Here is a 16059-nt window from a genome sequence, read left to right as displayed (position 1 = left end):
GCACTCCCACTAGCTACTTACTATATTCCAGAAGGTTTAGCTCCTTTACAGCATGAATGTCACTGAGCTGGGCAATTCGAGCCTGGACCTTAGTCCGCCCTTCACGACCAGTCATGTCGATTTTTTCAATCATTTGCTGCTGCCTATCAATCCAGTACAGCCAGTTTTCAAACACAGTCAGTCCCACAGGCTGTAAAATATTGGAGTCTTCTAAAACTATACGATTGGCACCTTGATAAAACAACCCAAAGAAAAATAATTTAGGTACCAATTCACTTAATGACATGTATTGAAATTCTATTACCATCATACATGTAGCACTAAACAAGATACTACAGGAACTTAAAAATCTAGTTGGAAAGATATGATGTGCATAAAGTTTTTAAATGCTAGCATATTACATGAAATACCAATCCGTGATACAAACTTCTTAATATTCTATTTTCTTTAAATCATAGAGTGGAAAAGGACTTAAGATATTATCTATCTCTACCCAAAAGCAGAAATATCTTTTACAACATCCCAGAAAAATAGTCATTAGGCTAAAACATTTCAAAATGATAGGGAATTAGCTAATGAGGCAATCCATTCTATTGCTAAAAAAAGCTTTAAAAATTCTTCTTTATAGTAAGTCAAAATCTAATTGTTTATAACCTTCACTGTATTTGGATTTAAACAGATCCTAAAAATGATCAGGCAAAGTAAAGCTGAATGAGTCATCTAAGCGACAAATGTCTGGCTTTAAGGAAATGAAAGAATGAATATTATGCTATGTTGGCCAAAACTGACAAACATCATGACAACAGCAATAACGATGAATTTTGCATGTGCAAAATACTATAACATTATTATTGACTGATTCAGGTGATTCTTTGGATCACTGGAAGCATGCCAGAAGAGATTAGTAAAAAGTAAAATGTACATAATTATTCTAATGAATAAAAGATTTCTTAAGCACTTACTATGTGCAAAGCACTATGTTTTTATTTTATTAAAAGTCTCTAACTTCAAATCAGAACTAAGAAAGAAAAAAAGAAAGGAGGCATGAAGAAAGAAATGGAGAGACTCCCCAGATTAAATCATTCACAAATACTATTCCTGAGTACCTGAGAGGTCACTACTTTCAATTCGCCGGAGATCTGAATCAGCCCAAAACAGTTTGCCCAAGCGGCTGTCAAGGGCTAAAGCTATAGGTTTACTTAAGCCACTGAAAAAGAGGACCTCTCTTTCTGTTCCATCCAAAGCAGCCCTCTCAATTTTTGGAGACCTTTCTTGAAGATTGGTAAAGTACATATACCTAAAGGGAGAAAGAGAAAAAAAAAAGTTATAAAAAGAAATTATATTGATACAAGTACAGCCAAATTGCACTAATGAGAGATAGCACTTTTTTTAAAGCAATGATTTTTTTTTTACTATTTTCATGGAGCTCAACAAACTAGGATAACAAAAGTATATACTAGTAACTAGTACACGTCCCTAGGAGCTCTGCTTTACTAAATAGATAAAGACTTATAATTAACTTTTAAATGTTTTAGGTATAGAAACAACTATCCAAAGCATCTGAAAACCATTTTTGCCCAGTCTCAATAATAATCAAAAAGACTCAATGAGAAACTAATAAGTCACATCTTCTACCCTGAAAATGCACAAAAACTGGGGTGGCTAGGTGGCACAGTGCATAAAGCACCAGTCCTGGAGTCAGGAGGACCTGAGTTCACATCCAGTCACAGATACTTACTAGCTGTATGACCCTGGGCAAGTTACTTAACCCTGATTACCTCCCCCCAACAAAAAAAAGAAAATGCACAAAAATTCAGCCAGAAGCCCACAGGCAACAGGCTACCCTCTGTTACCCTTCCAAGCTCATACAAGCACAAGGTAGCCTCACAATAACCAGAGACAAAACATGTTTAGCCTATAAAATTCTACGTCTATAAGCAAACAGCAAAAATACAAGGGGCTCTCTTGAGAGAACCCCAGGGTGGTCCAAAAGAAATATTGGAAGAGTCTCAAAGAAACTTTGGAATTCCTAGGGAGTGGCAAGGAACAGCAATCAGATTGAACATTCCAGGCCAAGGGACTCTGAAGTCCCTAACATTCTGTTCTCCATAGAAGGTACTGAAGATCCAATGCTCTGAACCTTAAAGATCCAAGGGAGCCCAACCTTGGTAGGATGAAAGTCAGTGTGAGAACCATAAGTGACACCATACAGGGCTGAATACCATAGAAGTACAGCAGAGGCCTGGCACGAAGCCCTAATTAGGAACTAAAGCTGGAAAGGGTAAATTAAACACCAATCAATAAAAAAAATTATTAAATCTAGAGATTTCCAAAAAGAAGCAGCAAGTAAACTCTGTAATAACTACAGAGATTCAAAGGAAAAAACAGATTTTTCCAAAATCATGAGTATGTAGAAGAAAGAAAAGCAATGAAAATAAGTAGTTTAGAAGAGAAAGGGTTAAATCAGACCTACCAAAATGGATCCCCTAAAAAACTGGATCAAACTAAAATCAATTATTTTATAAGACAGCAAGAAATATTAAAACCAAATCAAAAGACTAAAAAAAAGAAGAAAATGGAAAATATCTGATATCAAAAGCAACTGATATAGAAATGAAATCAGAGAGATAACTTATGAATCACTGAAATCTCTGAAAATCATCATTTTTTAAACCTAGACAATATATTTGAAGCAATTATGAATGAAAATTGCCCAGATCTATTAGTCAGAGGGCAAAGTAAAGATAGAAAGATAAAGATCACCTCCTGAAAGGAACAAAAAACCCCCAAAGTCTTAGGAATGCCAAAGCCAAAAATCCAGAGTTTCCACATCAAAGAAAAACAATACTGCAAGCATCCAGGAAGAAGTGTAGGTACCAACAGACTCCAAGCAGGATCACAGGAGACTTGGCTAAACAAGGTATCTCAGAATACAATTTTCCTGATGGCAAAAGAAGTAGGCTTCAAACCAAGAATACATTATCCTGAAAAGCTGAATATAATCTTGTTAAGGGAAAAAAAAGGACCTTAATGAAACAGAAGATTTGCAAGCATTTCTGATAAAAGACTGAGTAGAACTCTAAAATAGAAACACTAGAATACAAAGAAATCAGAAAAGGATCATTTATTTGAGCAATTGGTATGATGATGTTGTAGTGACAATATTCTCACAGAGGGAAAAGGAAAAATCATCCCTTCAGGACCTTAATGTCTTCAATGGGCAATAAGCAAGTTAACTTTTAAAAATAGAGGTACTGAGGATTTAAAGACGGGAAAGAGATCGGAGGATAAAAGGAATACACTAGCATGAAAAGGAAGAAGGGGATGAAGCTTGCTACATCTCAGAATAGCAAATGTATATGTGAAGAAATATACAAATATGGGAAAAAAGGTAAGAGGAGGAGGCATCAAGATGAACCTCACTCCTATCTAAAAATGGACAAAAGAAGATTAAACATCCACACATCCACATAAACACACTCAGTTCAGTGTAGAAATACATCACACTCAAGAGGAAAAGAAGTAGGAATGGGGGAGTGGTTAAAAGGAAGAAAAAGGAGGAAGCAGCTACAAACAAAATAAACTTTCTGATCTTGAAAGAGGGATTACCTGAGGGGAAAAAGAGAAGAAAATAACTACAATCTAAGAGGTATGATACTTTAGCTTGCCAGATCTGAGGAATCACTGAACAAACTATGGTATATAAATGTACTGGAATATTACTGTGCCCTAAGAAACGATTCAGGATTTCAGAAAATCCAAAGTAGTATAAACTGATGAAAGGTGTAGTGAAAATTAGAAAAACAATTTACATCAGGATAATGAGATAATAAGCTTTCTTTAGAAACACACCTGTGAAAGACTTAAGACCAGCGATCAATGCAATGATTAACTATGTTTCCAAAGGACTTTTGATGATGCATATTACCCATCTCCTGACATAGAGGGGATAAACACAAGCTATGGAGATATATGTTGTGGACATATTCATTATGTAGATTTGTTTTGTATAACCACACTTGTTTCTCAAAAGGCAGAAGGAAGATTCAGGAGGCACAAACAGTATAGTTTTATGGTAACAAATACAATTTCACAGTAACCTGTAAAATTTTATTTAAGCTCAGTATTTTTAAAAAATCACCCTTTTAAATAGGTAGCTTAAAGCATTCCTTTTGTGCTTACAGGATTCCCTTGCTTAGCAAACTTGTTTTTTCACAGATCAAAATTAACTTTGACCTAGTTTCTATCTGAATAGGACAAATTCTGAAGAGATTCTGAATTTACTGAATACTGATCGATGGCATGGTTATTAAGATCAAATTTTAAATGCACATGAACATTAAGTCTTGTCATCATATAGCACCGCTTACCACTACCCCCCAACATACATAAACAAACACACACACATAGGAGGATGGTAGCTAGAAGGATAGGGCACATATTAAAATTCTTTTTTCCCCCAATGTCCAAGTTTTAGTACCTGTAAATAAGTATATACCCTTTTACAATTTGCTTACTTCAAATACTCCCTTGACTCTCTCTTGGAAACTGCCATGAAAATATTCCCACTGAATTTCCAATATACCATTTACATAACGTACCCTTTCTCTGGGTTTACCATGATGGCTCGAGGTCGGTCTTGTTCTCCTTTGAGTACCACTCCAACAGGTCTCCCATCCAGCCTTGTTACATTAATGACATTAGTGGCCTCACAAGTCCAGTAGATGTAACGGCTATAAATGTCAATGCTAAGGTCATAGGGCTGCATGTCCAGATTCTGATTGGGAACTGAGCTCACAACCACAGTAAGACCCTTTGGAAGGAAGGGTAAAAGACTTATACACAAATGACATTAGGCTGAAAATCAGACAACCCTGGGACAGATTCATCCAGTAACTACCACCTACATGAATGGCTGAACCCAAGAAAGAACTAATTTTCTTAATGACCAATATGTTATACTAGGCTGCCCAATTCAAGGAATCCTGGATTTTCCCTGTTGGTTACAAGAGAGTTGAGAATATACTAATAATGCTATCATTTATCCTTAACACTATAGCTTGGGAAGGGCTAGGGGTCTCCCAACTGCAATCTTCCAAATGCTGGGCTCTCATTTGTCAGTCAGCCCTAGCCCAGGACTATCAAATCAATTTATATAAAATTCAGTGCCACAAAACTGCAGTATTTATAAAGTTGAGCAGTATAGAGTTAGCTGAGTGAATAAATCTCACTTCACTCCTTACCAGTGGGCTGAAGTGCTCCTTCACAGGCCTGATTTATATAAATACAACCTTCTATTTGTAGAAATACAACCTTGGGGGTGTTCTAACACTACTACAAGTTTTGATTGCTAGTTATCACCCTATTAGCCCTTTTCCAAAAGGCCTAAGGCTTGTTTAAATGCTTTAATGATCTCAGCCCCAACTTACTCATCCCCAAACACACTGCACTTTCTGGTTCCTTACTTAGCATTAGTTCCATAAGAACTTTGCCCAACTCCATCAGAACACTGCTCTCAGTCAGAGTTATGACTGAGTGAACAGATAATAAATATAGTCACCTAAGCTCCATAAAGTTAGTTAGCATCAATAATAGCACTATAATCTTGTCCAGTGATCTAAACATATAGATCTATATAGCCTTATAGATAAAGCAAAGGTCTACCTAAGCATGGCATGTCTATTCATCACCTCTTCTCCCATATTACTGTCATCAACAAACATTTACTAATAGCTTACAAGACTGCAGGACTTTGTAATAAGTACTTCCATTTTTAACAGTTCTAGTTGGAGAACTTTCTTGCTTTCTGGGTCAAGCAAAGAAATAAACAGAATTAAGAAAAATATATAAAAATGAACATACATGTATGTATATGTGTGCACACATATACGAGGGTAGGGAAAGAGGGGGGAGAGAATAGAAGGGGCTATTTTAGAGTACAAGATGGTGAGGATGGTAAGTGGGTCTGGTTAAAGGGAGAAACTCTTCTAGAAGGCTATAAATTTTGAGTCAAGTTCTTCAATTACCTGGCTACCATCTTCCTGTGCCTTCCGGATCATATTTTGTCGTGAGTCAATCCAATAAAGTTGTTTGTCCAAAGGGTCATAGTCAATGGCTCGGACATTGCGTAGGCTGTGGATAGGGAGGATTATATCAGGACTCTGTTGCTCATCAATCACCATGCGGTTGATGGCATTCTTCTGACTGAAGAGCAGGAAGGTGGTAGGAGCTTAAAGGAAGAAAAAAATGAAAAAAGAATTCTATAATATTCCACTAGAAGAATCAGGCCAATGCGAATACTATTAGGAATGTTATATCATGTAAACTTTGGCCAATTCCAGGACATAGAAGAGGAAGGGGGAACAGGGAGGTGATACAGTGAATCTGAGGATTTTTCCACTATGTGCATACTAGGAGGGGAAGCTAAAGCTAAAGCATAGGACAAAGTATGGATTTGTTCAAGAGCTAATGCTCAGTACGATCAAGACTTAAGCAGGCCCACAAGGAGCTCAGATAAAAATTACAAATTTTTTACTTCTTTATCCCGAGATCCGGGATCATTTTAAGGGGATGGAGGTATGTCAATATGTAACCTAAAGTACAGAGATGATCAAACTGAGAATTAGGAGACTTAAGTTCTACTCCTGGTTCTGCCATAAACTTAGGTAAGTCATTTAATTCCATGTTATAAAAAAAAAATCCTAACAAAAAAAAGAAAACTGAATAACTGTATTCTGCCCCTAAACAGTCTAATATTTTGCCTCCCCAACAGCAATGTCTAATGCCATGCTTAGTTATTTTGAGTCTCTATTCCTTGGAAGAGTAGGGTTGTCTTCCACCATGTCTTTCCCAGGAAAATCTAGGCTGTAGTGAAATAGGATGAAATTCTTCTTCAAGATACGTATATCATCCTTTTTCTAGCTCCTCTGCCTTTCTCTAGTTTCCCACAGGGGCAATCAAATGTATTTGGCAGGAGCTAATTTTCCCTTATCACATTCAGACTCATATAAAGTTTACTTGTGTGAGTCTTAACCCCTCTATTAGACTGTGCTTTGAGAATAAGCAGTTTTTCATCTCTGTAGCCTCAGTACCTAGTACAAAGTAGCACTTTTAAAATATTTATTTGAATTAAATTGAAGCAAATGCACACAGACCCATGTTCTAGGTCATACTCTGCTACTAACAAATTCTGTGACATTATTTCTCCTGCCCTCCTCAATTTTCTGATCTAAAACTAGGGTGAAGTAAATGTTCTCTAAGAACAGGTCAATGTTCAGGTTCTGACCTCAACACTGAAAGGCAACACAGAAATAATTGTTTATACTGATTTAACTGCACTGTTTTTTTCCTTTAGCTTCTATATACCTATAGTAACTATATATTAATTCATCTGAATCTTCAGAAAATTCCCCAGACTAACTGAGTGAGCTTTTCCTTTATTTGGTATTCACTGTACATTGATTTAATTCCTTTTGGAGATTTAAAAAATCATATACTAAGCAGGTAAAATCAATGACTAGATTGTAGCAAATGACAAGTTTCCCACCCCCTTTTTTAAAAGATGTTAAAAAATATGAAATAAGTCTCTACCAACAGTATGATTTTCTTAGGAAGTTGAGGAAAAGAAGCCTAAATGAATTCAAAGATCCACACAACTCTGAGACTGTATAATTCTAAGGGTTTTGAAATTAAGGTCTTCAAATAAGGAAACACTCAGAGACAGTGACAGACAGGATTATTAAATACTCTATGAGCCTTAGATTAGAGGAAGCACACTAGTCTCTTAGTGTAACAAATGCAATGTGTTCCTACCAAGAAATTACATTAAAATTTATTATTAACATTTATATCACACTTACTATGTGTCAGGAACCATATTACAATTATTATCTCATTTGATCCTCACAACCACCCTGGGAGTAAGATTCGACTGTGCACAAAGCAATGTGAGGAACACATAAAAGAACGAGAGGGAATAGGGGAAGTACAATGTAAATTCCTCTTTTTGCATACAACTAAATTTTAATATACATAATTTTTTGAAAGCCAAGTCTCATCTTTATTAAGGCTTCATAATTAGTGAGATATGTTTCCTTTTTTCAGAATGGGCACCTTGAAGCCATTCAGCAAAATATTTATTAAGAAATTCTATGATAGTGCTAAAACCTTCCAATTTCACCTCAATTTCCTCAAATGTAAAATGAGGCGGGAGCAGAGAGTAAATGATCTAGTTGACAAGAGAAAGAATGCTGAATGTCAAGTCAGAGGATCTGAGCTTGGCCATCTTACTTGTCACTTTGGACAAGTTACAACCTCAGATTCCTTATCTGTAACTGGAGTGGGTTCAACCTGACAATGTCTAAAGCCCCTTCCTGCTCTAAATCTAAATAAGTACTTCAATTAAGTATTGAACTAATACTGGGAACATCACAGACACAATTAATAGTAATAATAATTGCTGTTGGTATTATTGTTGCTATTCAGAATCATACATTATGAAGCACTTTATTCACAACAACCCTGTGAGCACTGACTCTGGAAACAGAGGTCCTGTACTCAAATCTCTCCTCTGATACTTACTACCCTACATGAACTTCAGCAAGGCACTCAACTCCCTGTACTAGTTTCCTCATCTGCAAAAGGAGGGGGCCCAAATACATGGCTTCTAACCTTCCTTTCAGTCTAGTTCTATGACCCTACAGTAGGGAATACATATATTATTATAATCCTTTCACAGATGGGGAAACTCAGACTCTGCGTTGTTAAGTGACTTGCTCATTATCGCACAGCTAGTAACTGTATAAAGTGCAATTTAAACTTAGCGATATCCTGAGTCTGTATCAAATTGTTTCTTCAGTTTTTTGACTACAACTTTCTACCAAATCAAAGATTAAAAGCATTTTCATAAGAAGAAGGAACTGCAGAGATTACTTAATCCAACTTCCTCACTTGATAGATGAAAAACAGGCATAGACAGCTTAAGGTACTTACCCAACCTCAAAGATCTGAGAAAGGCCTCAGATAAAAATAAATCTAAACAAGTTTTTCAATCCTCACTCTTCCTGACCTCTCTGCAGAATGACACTACTGTATACCTACTGTGCCTGGAAATTCTATCCCATGTGTGTTTTTATAGACAATGTTGCCTCGATTGTCCTCCTACCTGTGTGGTTGTTCCTTTCCAGTTTCTTTTGCTGATTCATCCTCTATATCCTAACCTTTTACTGTGGCTATACCCCAAAGCTCTGTCCTTGGCCTCTGGCCTTCTCTCTATGTACTTGCTTTCAAATGACCTCATCAGCTCCCATGAGTTCAGTTCTCATTTTTTGTACAAATGAATCTCACATCTATACATCCAGTTCTGATCTTTGACTATAAAGGCCAGATTGAAAACGATCAATAAGGAATCAAAACGTGAAATTAGCAAAGAGTAAAGCATAGGAGCAGTGAACTGCCCTAAATCAGTATAAGTCACCAGACACACACAAACCAGATTACTGAAAGAACTGGCAGATATGGCTGATAAGCCACTGACAATGATATTCAAAAGCTCATGAAGAATGAGAAAAATACCACAGGAATAGATAGGGGTAAATGCTCCATTTCCCTTCAGCTATAATCTTCCCTGGCCCACTCCTGTCCCCAAACCCTCCTCCACAAAGGAGGGGTAGAAAAAGAAAGAGAGAGAATATATAGCCTACAAAATTCAGGCCAAGACATCTGAGTTCAATTCCTGGCAAAATTCTAGAGCACATTATTAAAAAAGCTGATCTGCGAATATGTGCAAAGGAAGCAATAATTATTAAGATTTAGATCAAGAACAAATCATGCCACAAGGACCTTGTTTCCTTTTCTGACAGAGTACTAGACTGGTAGATCAGGGGACTACTGTAGAAACACTTTATTTAGATTTCAGCAAAACATTTAACAAGATCTCTCATGCTGACTTGGTGAACAAGACAGAGGGAGATGGGTGTTTGTCTTTTGTTCTGGAAGAGGACCATGACATCAGGAAATTGATGTCATGACTTGCAAGTGAATTGGATTTAAGTGAGGCAGAACCTGTGCAAAGTTACCAGCCCCACGCTCTTCTCTGGAGCCATCTGGATCCACTGGCAAGATACAGATCAGGAAAAATGGTCAAAGGATATGAACAGGCAGTTCTCAAATGAAGAAATTAAAGCCATCCATAGCCACATGAAAAAATACTCTAAATCACTACTGATTAGAGAAATGCAAATCAAAACAACTCTGAGGTACCATATCACACCTAACAGAGTGGCCAACGTGACAAAACAGGAAAACGATAAATGTTGGAGAAGATGTGGGAAAATTCAAACACTAATGCATTCTTGGTGGAGTTGTGAAATGATCTAAACATTTTGGAGAGCAATTTGGAACTACGCCCAAAGGACTATAAAAATGTGCATACCGTTTGATCCAACAATAGCACTCCAGAGCCATCTGGGTCCAATGGCAAGATATAGATGAGGATGACTGGAGATGACTCCCAAGAGGGAGAGATGCAGGTTAAATAATACCATAGTTATGTGAATTTAAGAACTGACTGAATGGCCAGATTTTAAAGACTAATCCTTAATGAGTTGAGGTCAACGCAGAGGGCTCTAGTATAGTATCACCAGGGACATTGATCTTGGTGCTGTGATCCCTAATATATATATATATATTTTTCCATCAATTACTAGAAGGCATTGATGGCACGCTTATCAGACCTGTAGGTTATAACAGAGCTGGGAAAGAAAGCTAATGTATTGGATAACAGCGTTAGGATTTAAATAGATCTAGAGATACCAGAAAAATGGGCTGAACTGAAAAAGATGGTGATTATAGCACTTTCTTACCTCATTCCCCACCCCACCCCAAAAAATCAATCTGGCTTCTGATTTCAATATTCAACTGAAATTACTCTCTCCAAAGTTACCTCTGATTACTCAGTTGCCAACTCTAATGGCCTTTTCTCAATCCTCATTGTTCTTGATCTCTCAGCTGCACTGATCACCTTCTTCTCCTTGATAATCTCCTCTCTAAGTTTTCATGACAATGTTCTCCCCTGATTCCTGTCTGACCATTCCCACCTCAGTCTGTGATCCCATCCTCTTTGGTAAATCTACCAACTTTCTCCCATTCAATATCTACTTATTCCTACATCTGATCACTATTCCCTTCATTACTATGCATGAGAAGGTATAAAGATGGTGATTCTATGTGCGTGACTGTTCTTAAGGTTAGAAAGGTTTGTCACTTGACTACTAATTCTGGATTATCTGTGCCTCTTTTCATTTCCATTAGGATAAAAATGAAAATTGCCTATATTTACTTTGTCTCATTTTTTTATTTTTTAATTATTTAAATATAATGTCAAACTGAAAGGGGTTAATATTTTGCCACATCATCATATATTACTATCACCAAGAAGACAATAACAAAAATTGTTTAGTTGTTTTTTTTTACTAACCCTCTCTCTTTCCGGGAAACATCACCTTTGGTCTGTCACATTTTTAACTCCAGAAAGAATGGGCATAGTGTTCCCAAACTCTGCTTTTTCCTCAAATTCTAACTTGTTCATAGGGAATTACAGCTTACCACTGCAAGTTCTGTTGTCAGTATTCAGTGAGTAGTGGGCTGGACATCCACAAACAAAACCACCAACTGGCACAGCCAAGCAGAGATGGGAACAGTGCCCATTGCTGGAAGCACATTCATTCCATCCTGCCTGCCGAGAGGAGTGAAAGACTAGGATGTCCATCACATAATCCAAATGACCCTGTATGATGGTTCGGTTTTGGCCACTGGTTTTATTGGCACGTTCAATGCTACGTCGGCTCCAGTCTGTCCAGTATATGTAATCCTGGTACTGAGTCAAGCCAAAAGGATGAGGCAAGTCATCTGCTATGACTTCACGGTTTAGGCCTGTTTTCAGAAATACAACAGAGAGGTAAGAAGAGGGATAAAATATGGGAATATAAATGTCTTGCTGGCAAAACAAAAACATTTTGTAATATGTGAAAAAAATATTTGTAGGCAGTTAAGAAGAATGTAATTATTTTGAAAACAATCTTAAAATCAGTCTAATCTCTACAGTGAAGTCATCTGTATCATGACCCTATGTCTCAGGTAACATTTCTGCTGTAAGTCAGTGATCTGTTTCAACCTCTGGATACATATTTTTATAGTATCATTAATACCTTCTAATAAACACAGAGGCTTCTATTATAGGTAACTTTAGGAATATCTACAGGTTAACTTCTATTACAGTCACAAAAAGGTTTGCAGGACAAATATTTACCAGTCCCAGCCATTAGTTAACTCTTTTCAAACAATCTTAAGTACAATAAAATTCCTTTATAATGAAAGAATGTGGACAGTCCCATCAGATTTTTGTTGATGGTATCTGACCTATATAAGTGACTGTCGTTGGACTTCATATAAGGGTCAAAAACCTTAAATTTTAACTTCAAAACAGCTTATACAGAAAGAGAAAAGAAAACATGTTCTCAGCTTCCCTACATCTAAACGTTTCATCATATCTTCTTCAAAATGAGATATCTGTGAAACGCCCCGCAAGGCTTAAGCATTATATAAACATCGTTATCATTATTAGCATTATAATTATCATCAAAGGATAATTCTGGAAGAGTACCTCTTTTTATACCACAGGCTTCTCTTTTTTATTACTCTGCCCCATGCCTATTTTTAAAAAAATATTCCTCCTAACAACAGAGATAAAAAGAACACTGTAAATGGGACCAAGAAATAGAATCCAGAGAGAAGAACACCTAGAACAAGAAACTGATAGCATATACCCTCACCCTGGTCCAGGTTAAGGAGGTTGAAATCAGCTACAAATCTTGGTTGCTCATATGGAGCAGCAAATCTACATACATCATATACACATGACATACACATATTATAAATAAAATTTAAAACACAACCTAACTTTTCATTTAAAATATCAACAATAACCCACCTCTTGAATGTCTCAATTTGAATGAACAGAACTACATCTTACCTAGCATATTTGAAGATTCTATTAAGTTGGTGTCCAGGTCTGTCCAGTAGAGTCTTCTTTTAGCATAATCAATAGTTAAGCCATTTGCCCGTCCTACATTGGGAACTAATGTAGTACGTTCACTTCCATCCATGGCAGCTCTATCTATCTTGGGTTTTCCACCCCACTCAGTCCAATACATAAACCTAAATTCAAAATACCCATTATTTTATATTTTTTATCATGTAAATAAAAGAAAATTACTTATAAATAATTATGCAAACTTTAAGAACCTGAACAGGACAACATGCAGAAAGACAAAAATGATGGCTCCAAATAAATGCTTCGTTTAATTTATAGCACTCTCAACTAAATATTATTTTCTTAAATGCTAAAAGGGAAGTCAGCTCTTCTTAAAACATTTCCAATAGCATTTGTTTCATACAAAGCCTCAGAACTGGACCCCTACCAAACATTTCCTATTACAGTACTTGGTGTATGATGAATCTCTATTTGCACAGCTAATAATTAATAGAATAGCAGTAGGTTAAAATCTAGCCTTGTTCATAGAAACAGCAAGTTCAGTGTAAAAAGTTCAAAAGTAAGCAAAGTCATTAAAAAATTTTAAGAACTTAAAGCATTAAAGGTTTCTTTATGTTCTTCAGATCTTTCTTATATTTCTAAGTGTTATTCTTCCTGCACTTCTAATAAAGCAGGTACACTATGGTATCTCACTACCTAAAGTGTATTTTTTCTTCTCTGCTCACTTCAAGGAATTGACAGGGAAAAAGTATTAATTGAGCTAATTCTGATACTCTGTTATTAAGAAAAGACGGAATGAAAATTCAGTGATTAGTTGGTTCAAGAGAAGGGTAGGTACATCAACAAAATATGTACTTTTTTCCCCTTCTGGATAAATTGTTCAACTTCCAGATTACAAAAGTATTAAAAGAAAATTATCTGAGTTAAGAATTTCTGAATATAGTTAATGATCTTAGTCTGGTTTCTGTTTATAAAATGTCTATGTCACCAAATTTATAGTTACAAATACTACTCTAAACATCTGCCCAATGGTGTCCAAGACACTAATACTTAAAAGCAGAGCCAAAGATGGAAAGAAAATTTCTTAATCTTGGCACTGTCCTCTCAGAATAATGCTGAAAAACAAGAACGGAATAGTGAAGTGAAGGGCCTGGAAATCATGCCCTATGAGTAGGTTCAGTTGAAGGAAACAGAGACTTTTAGCCTAGAAAGGAGGATACAAAAGGATGAGATGACAGTTCTCTTCAAATATCTAAAAGGACAAGAAGGATGAGATTATGAGCAAATGAAGTTGAAGAAAAGCAGATTTAATCTGAATGTAAGTAAAACTTCCTAAAAATAAGAGCAATACAAAACTGGAGTGGGAAGAGTAGGTTTTTCCTCTCACTAGAGATCTTCAAGTAAAGGGATTGTTCAGGTACAGTTAGGACTATATGGCTTCTGAGGCCCTCTCCAACTATAATACTTTATGACTTTAAAATATGTCTGGCCATTTTACAATCATCTTCTGTTAGATTATAAGGGCACTTGCTACCTACAGATGAGTAGATCAGCTGCCTGTCCCCTTAGGTCAACTGGTTAGGAATAGGCAGCCTCACCACTATATCTTTAATTACAAAATAACTTTTTTAAAAGGTTTTTTTTTCCAAAAATTTTCCCCATTATTTTACTTTATTCTCACAACAACCCTGTGAGGCAAGCAGGAAAGGTGTTTTACAGATGAGGAAACTGAGACACAAAGTTTAAGTGATTTCAATGTTATACAGATAATTAATGGAACTAGAAATGAGCGTCCTAACCTCTAGGAAAATGCTCTTTTAACAAGATCAGTACAAGTACTAGTTAGAAGCACTCTACAAACTGGCACTAGGCTAGATTTCTCCTTTGTCAGCTGTCAGCTAATTGAGATCAGTGATCTGGGAACTGAAAATGCATTTCCCCCCCCCCAGTCTATGACAGCTGAAAGCTGATATATACGAAGTACCATGACATATAAACAAGATTTCATAAACTCTGAAATTAGAGGATGTAGGTTCAAATCTTACCACTAAGGCTTATTATTACTTGCGAGAACTTGGGCAAATCACTTACACCTCCCTTGGCCTCAGCTTCCTCCTCTATAAAATTAGGAGGGACTGTCACTACATTTCCTTCCAGTTCTAAAGATATGCTTATAGTCCTATGAATGCCAGTGTTTTCGGGCTGTATGTGGGTAGCACTTCTCAGGTTATGGGGATGTGCATACCCTTTGGGAGCCAAAATGTGTGTGAAAACAAATCTGACATGTGCCAGTTCTTGTTCATAAATCCTAAATCTGTCTGACAGTTAATGTTAAGAGGCAATATCAACTTTGTCTTAATGCCACATGATATCAAGAATGCTGATTCTGAAAATGGCCTAATCAGACAAGTAATAAGGGAGGAGGCTGAATAATATGAAATCATCTACTATAATCTCAAATACGGTAGATATATTCGTTGTTATCTAAACATTTGAATTTTATTTAATTCATTTCCATTCCTAATTTTGAGTTTCTCCAGCTGGTGATTTTTTTTTTAAAGAAAACAATGTTCTAGTAAATCCTTCCTAGAGCAATACCTGTAATACAATAGTTCTCAAACTTTTTGTCCAGGCCTTCCTCTATACTCCTAAAAATTTTTGAGGATCTCTACTAAGATCTTTTGTTTATGTGGGTTAGCTCTCAATATTTACCATTTTAGAACTTTAACATCTCAGTGTCATTATGAAAATAGTTTGGACCTCATAGACCCCTAGAGGCCCCTGGACCCTACTTTGAGAATTGCTGCTACAGTCTATAGACTTTGGCTACTTTTTTAATGAGCAGATTTCACTGTAATAAATGTTTCTTTGATTCTGTGTTAACAGTAAAACCTCACTGATATAGATTAAATATATGCAGTCTGAATTAGCCAAAAGTCTGAAATATACATCATGTTTTGTTTTTTAATGCAGTTTTATTACTTTGGGGTACAAATGATATCTAATCT

General features: G+C 36.3%; 1 protein-coding gene across 2 annotated transcripts in view; it reads right to left on the bottom strand.

Moving 5' to 3' along the window:
* LRP6 (LDL receptor related protein 6) overlaps positions 1-16059 on the bottom strand; it is a 126433-nt gene that overhangs the window by 29347 nt on the left and 81027 nt on the right. For both annotated transcript variants that reach the window (XM_021001525.2, XM_021001526.2), the window contains exons 11-16: positions 13031-13215; positions 11605-11931; positions 6027-6229; positions 4602-4813; positions 1107-1297; positions 22-231 (exon numbers count right to left, since the gene is read on the bottom strand). In XM_021001525.2, the coding sequence (XP_020857184.1) occupies positions 22-231; positions 1107-1297; positions 4602-4813; positions 6027-6229; positions 11605-11931; positions 13031-13215 (1328 nt within the window). The remainder of the gene's footprint in view (positions 1-21; positions 232-1106; positions 1298-4601; positions 4814-6026; positions 6230-11604; positions 11932-13030; positions 13216-16059) is intronic.

The sequence above is a fragment of the Phascolarctos cinereus genome, unplaced genomic scaffold (genome assembly GCF_003287225.1).
Source record: "Phascolarctos cinereus isolate Bilbo 61053 unplaced genomic scaffold, phaCin_HiC Scaffold_1;HRSCAF=81, whole genome shotgun sequence".
In the NCBI taxonomy this organism is placed as follows: Eukaryota; Metazoa; Chordata; class Mammalia; order Diprotodontia; family Phascolarctidae; genus Phascolarctos; species Phascolarctos cinereus.
The sequence above is the reverse complement of the archived record's forward strand: the minus strand, read 5'-3'. Positions and strand labels throughout refer to the sequence as shown.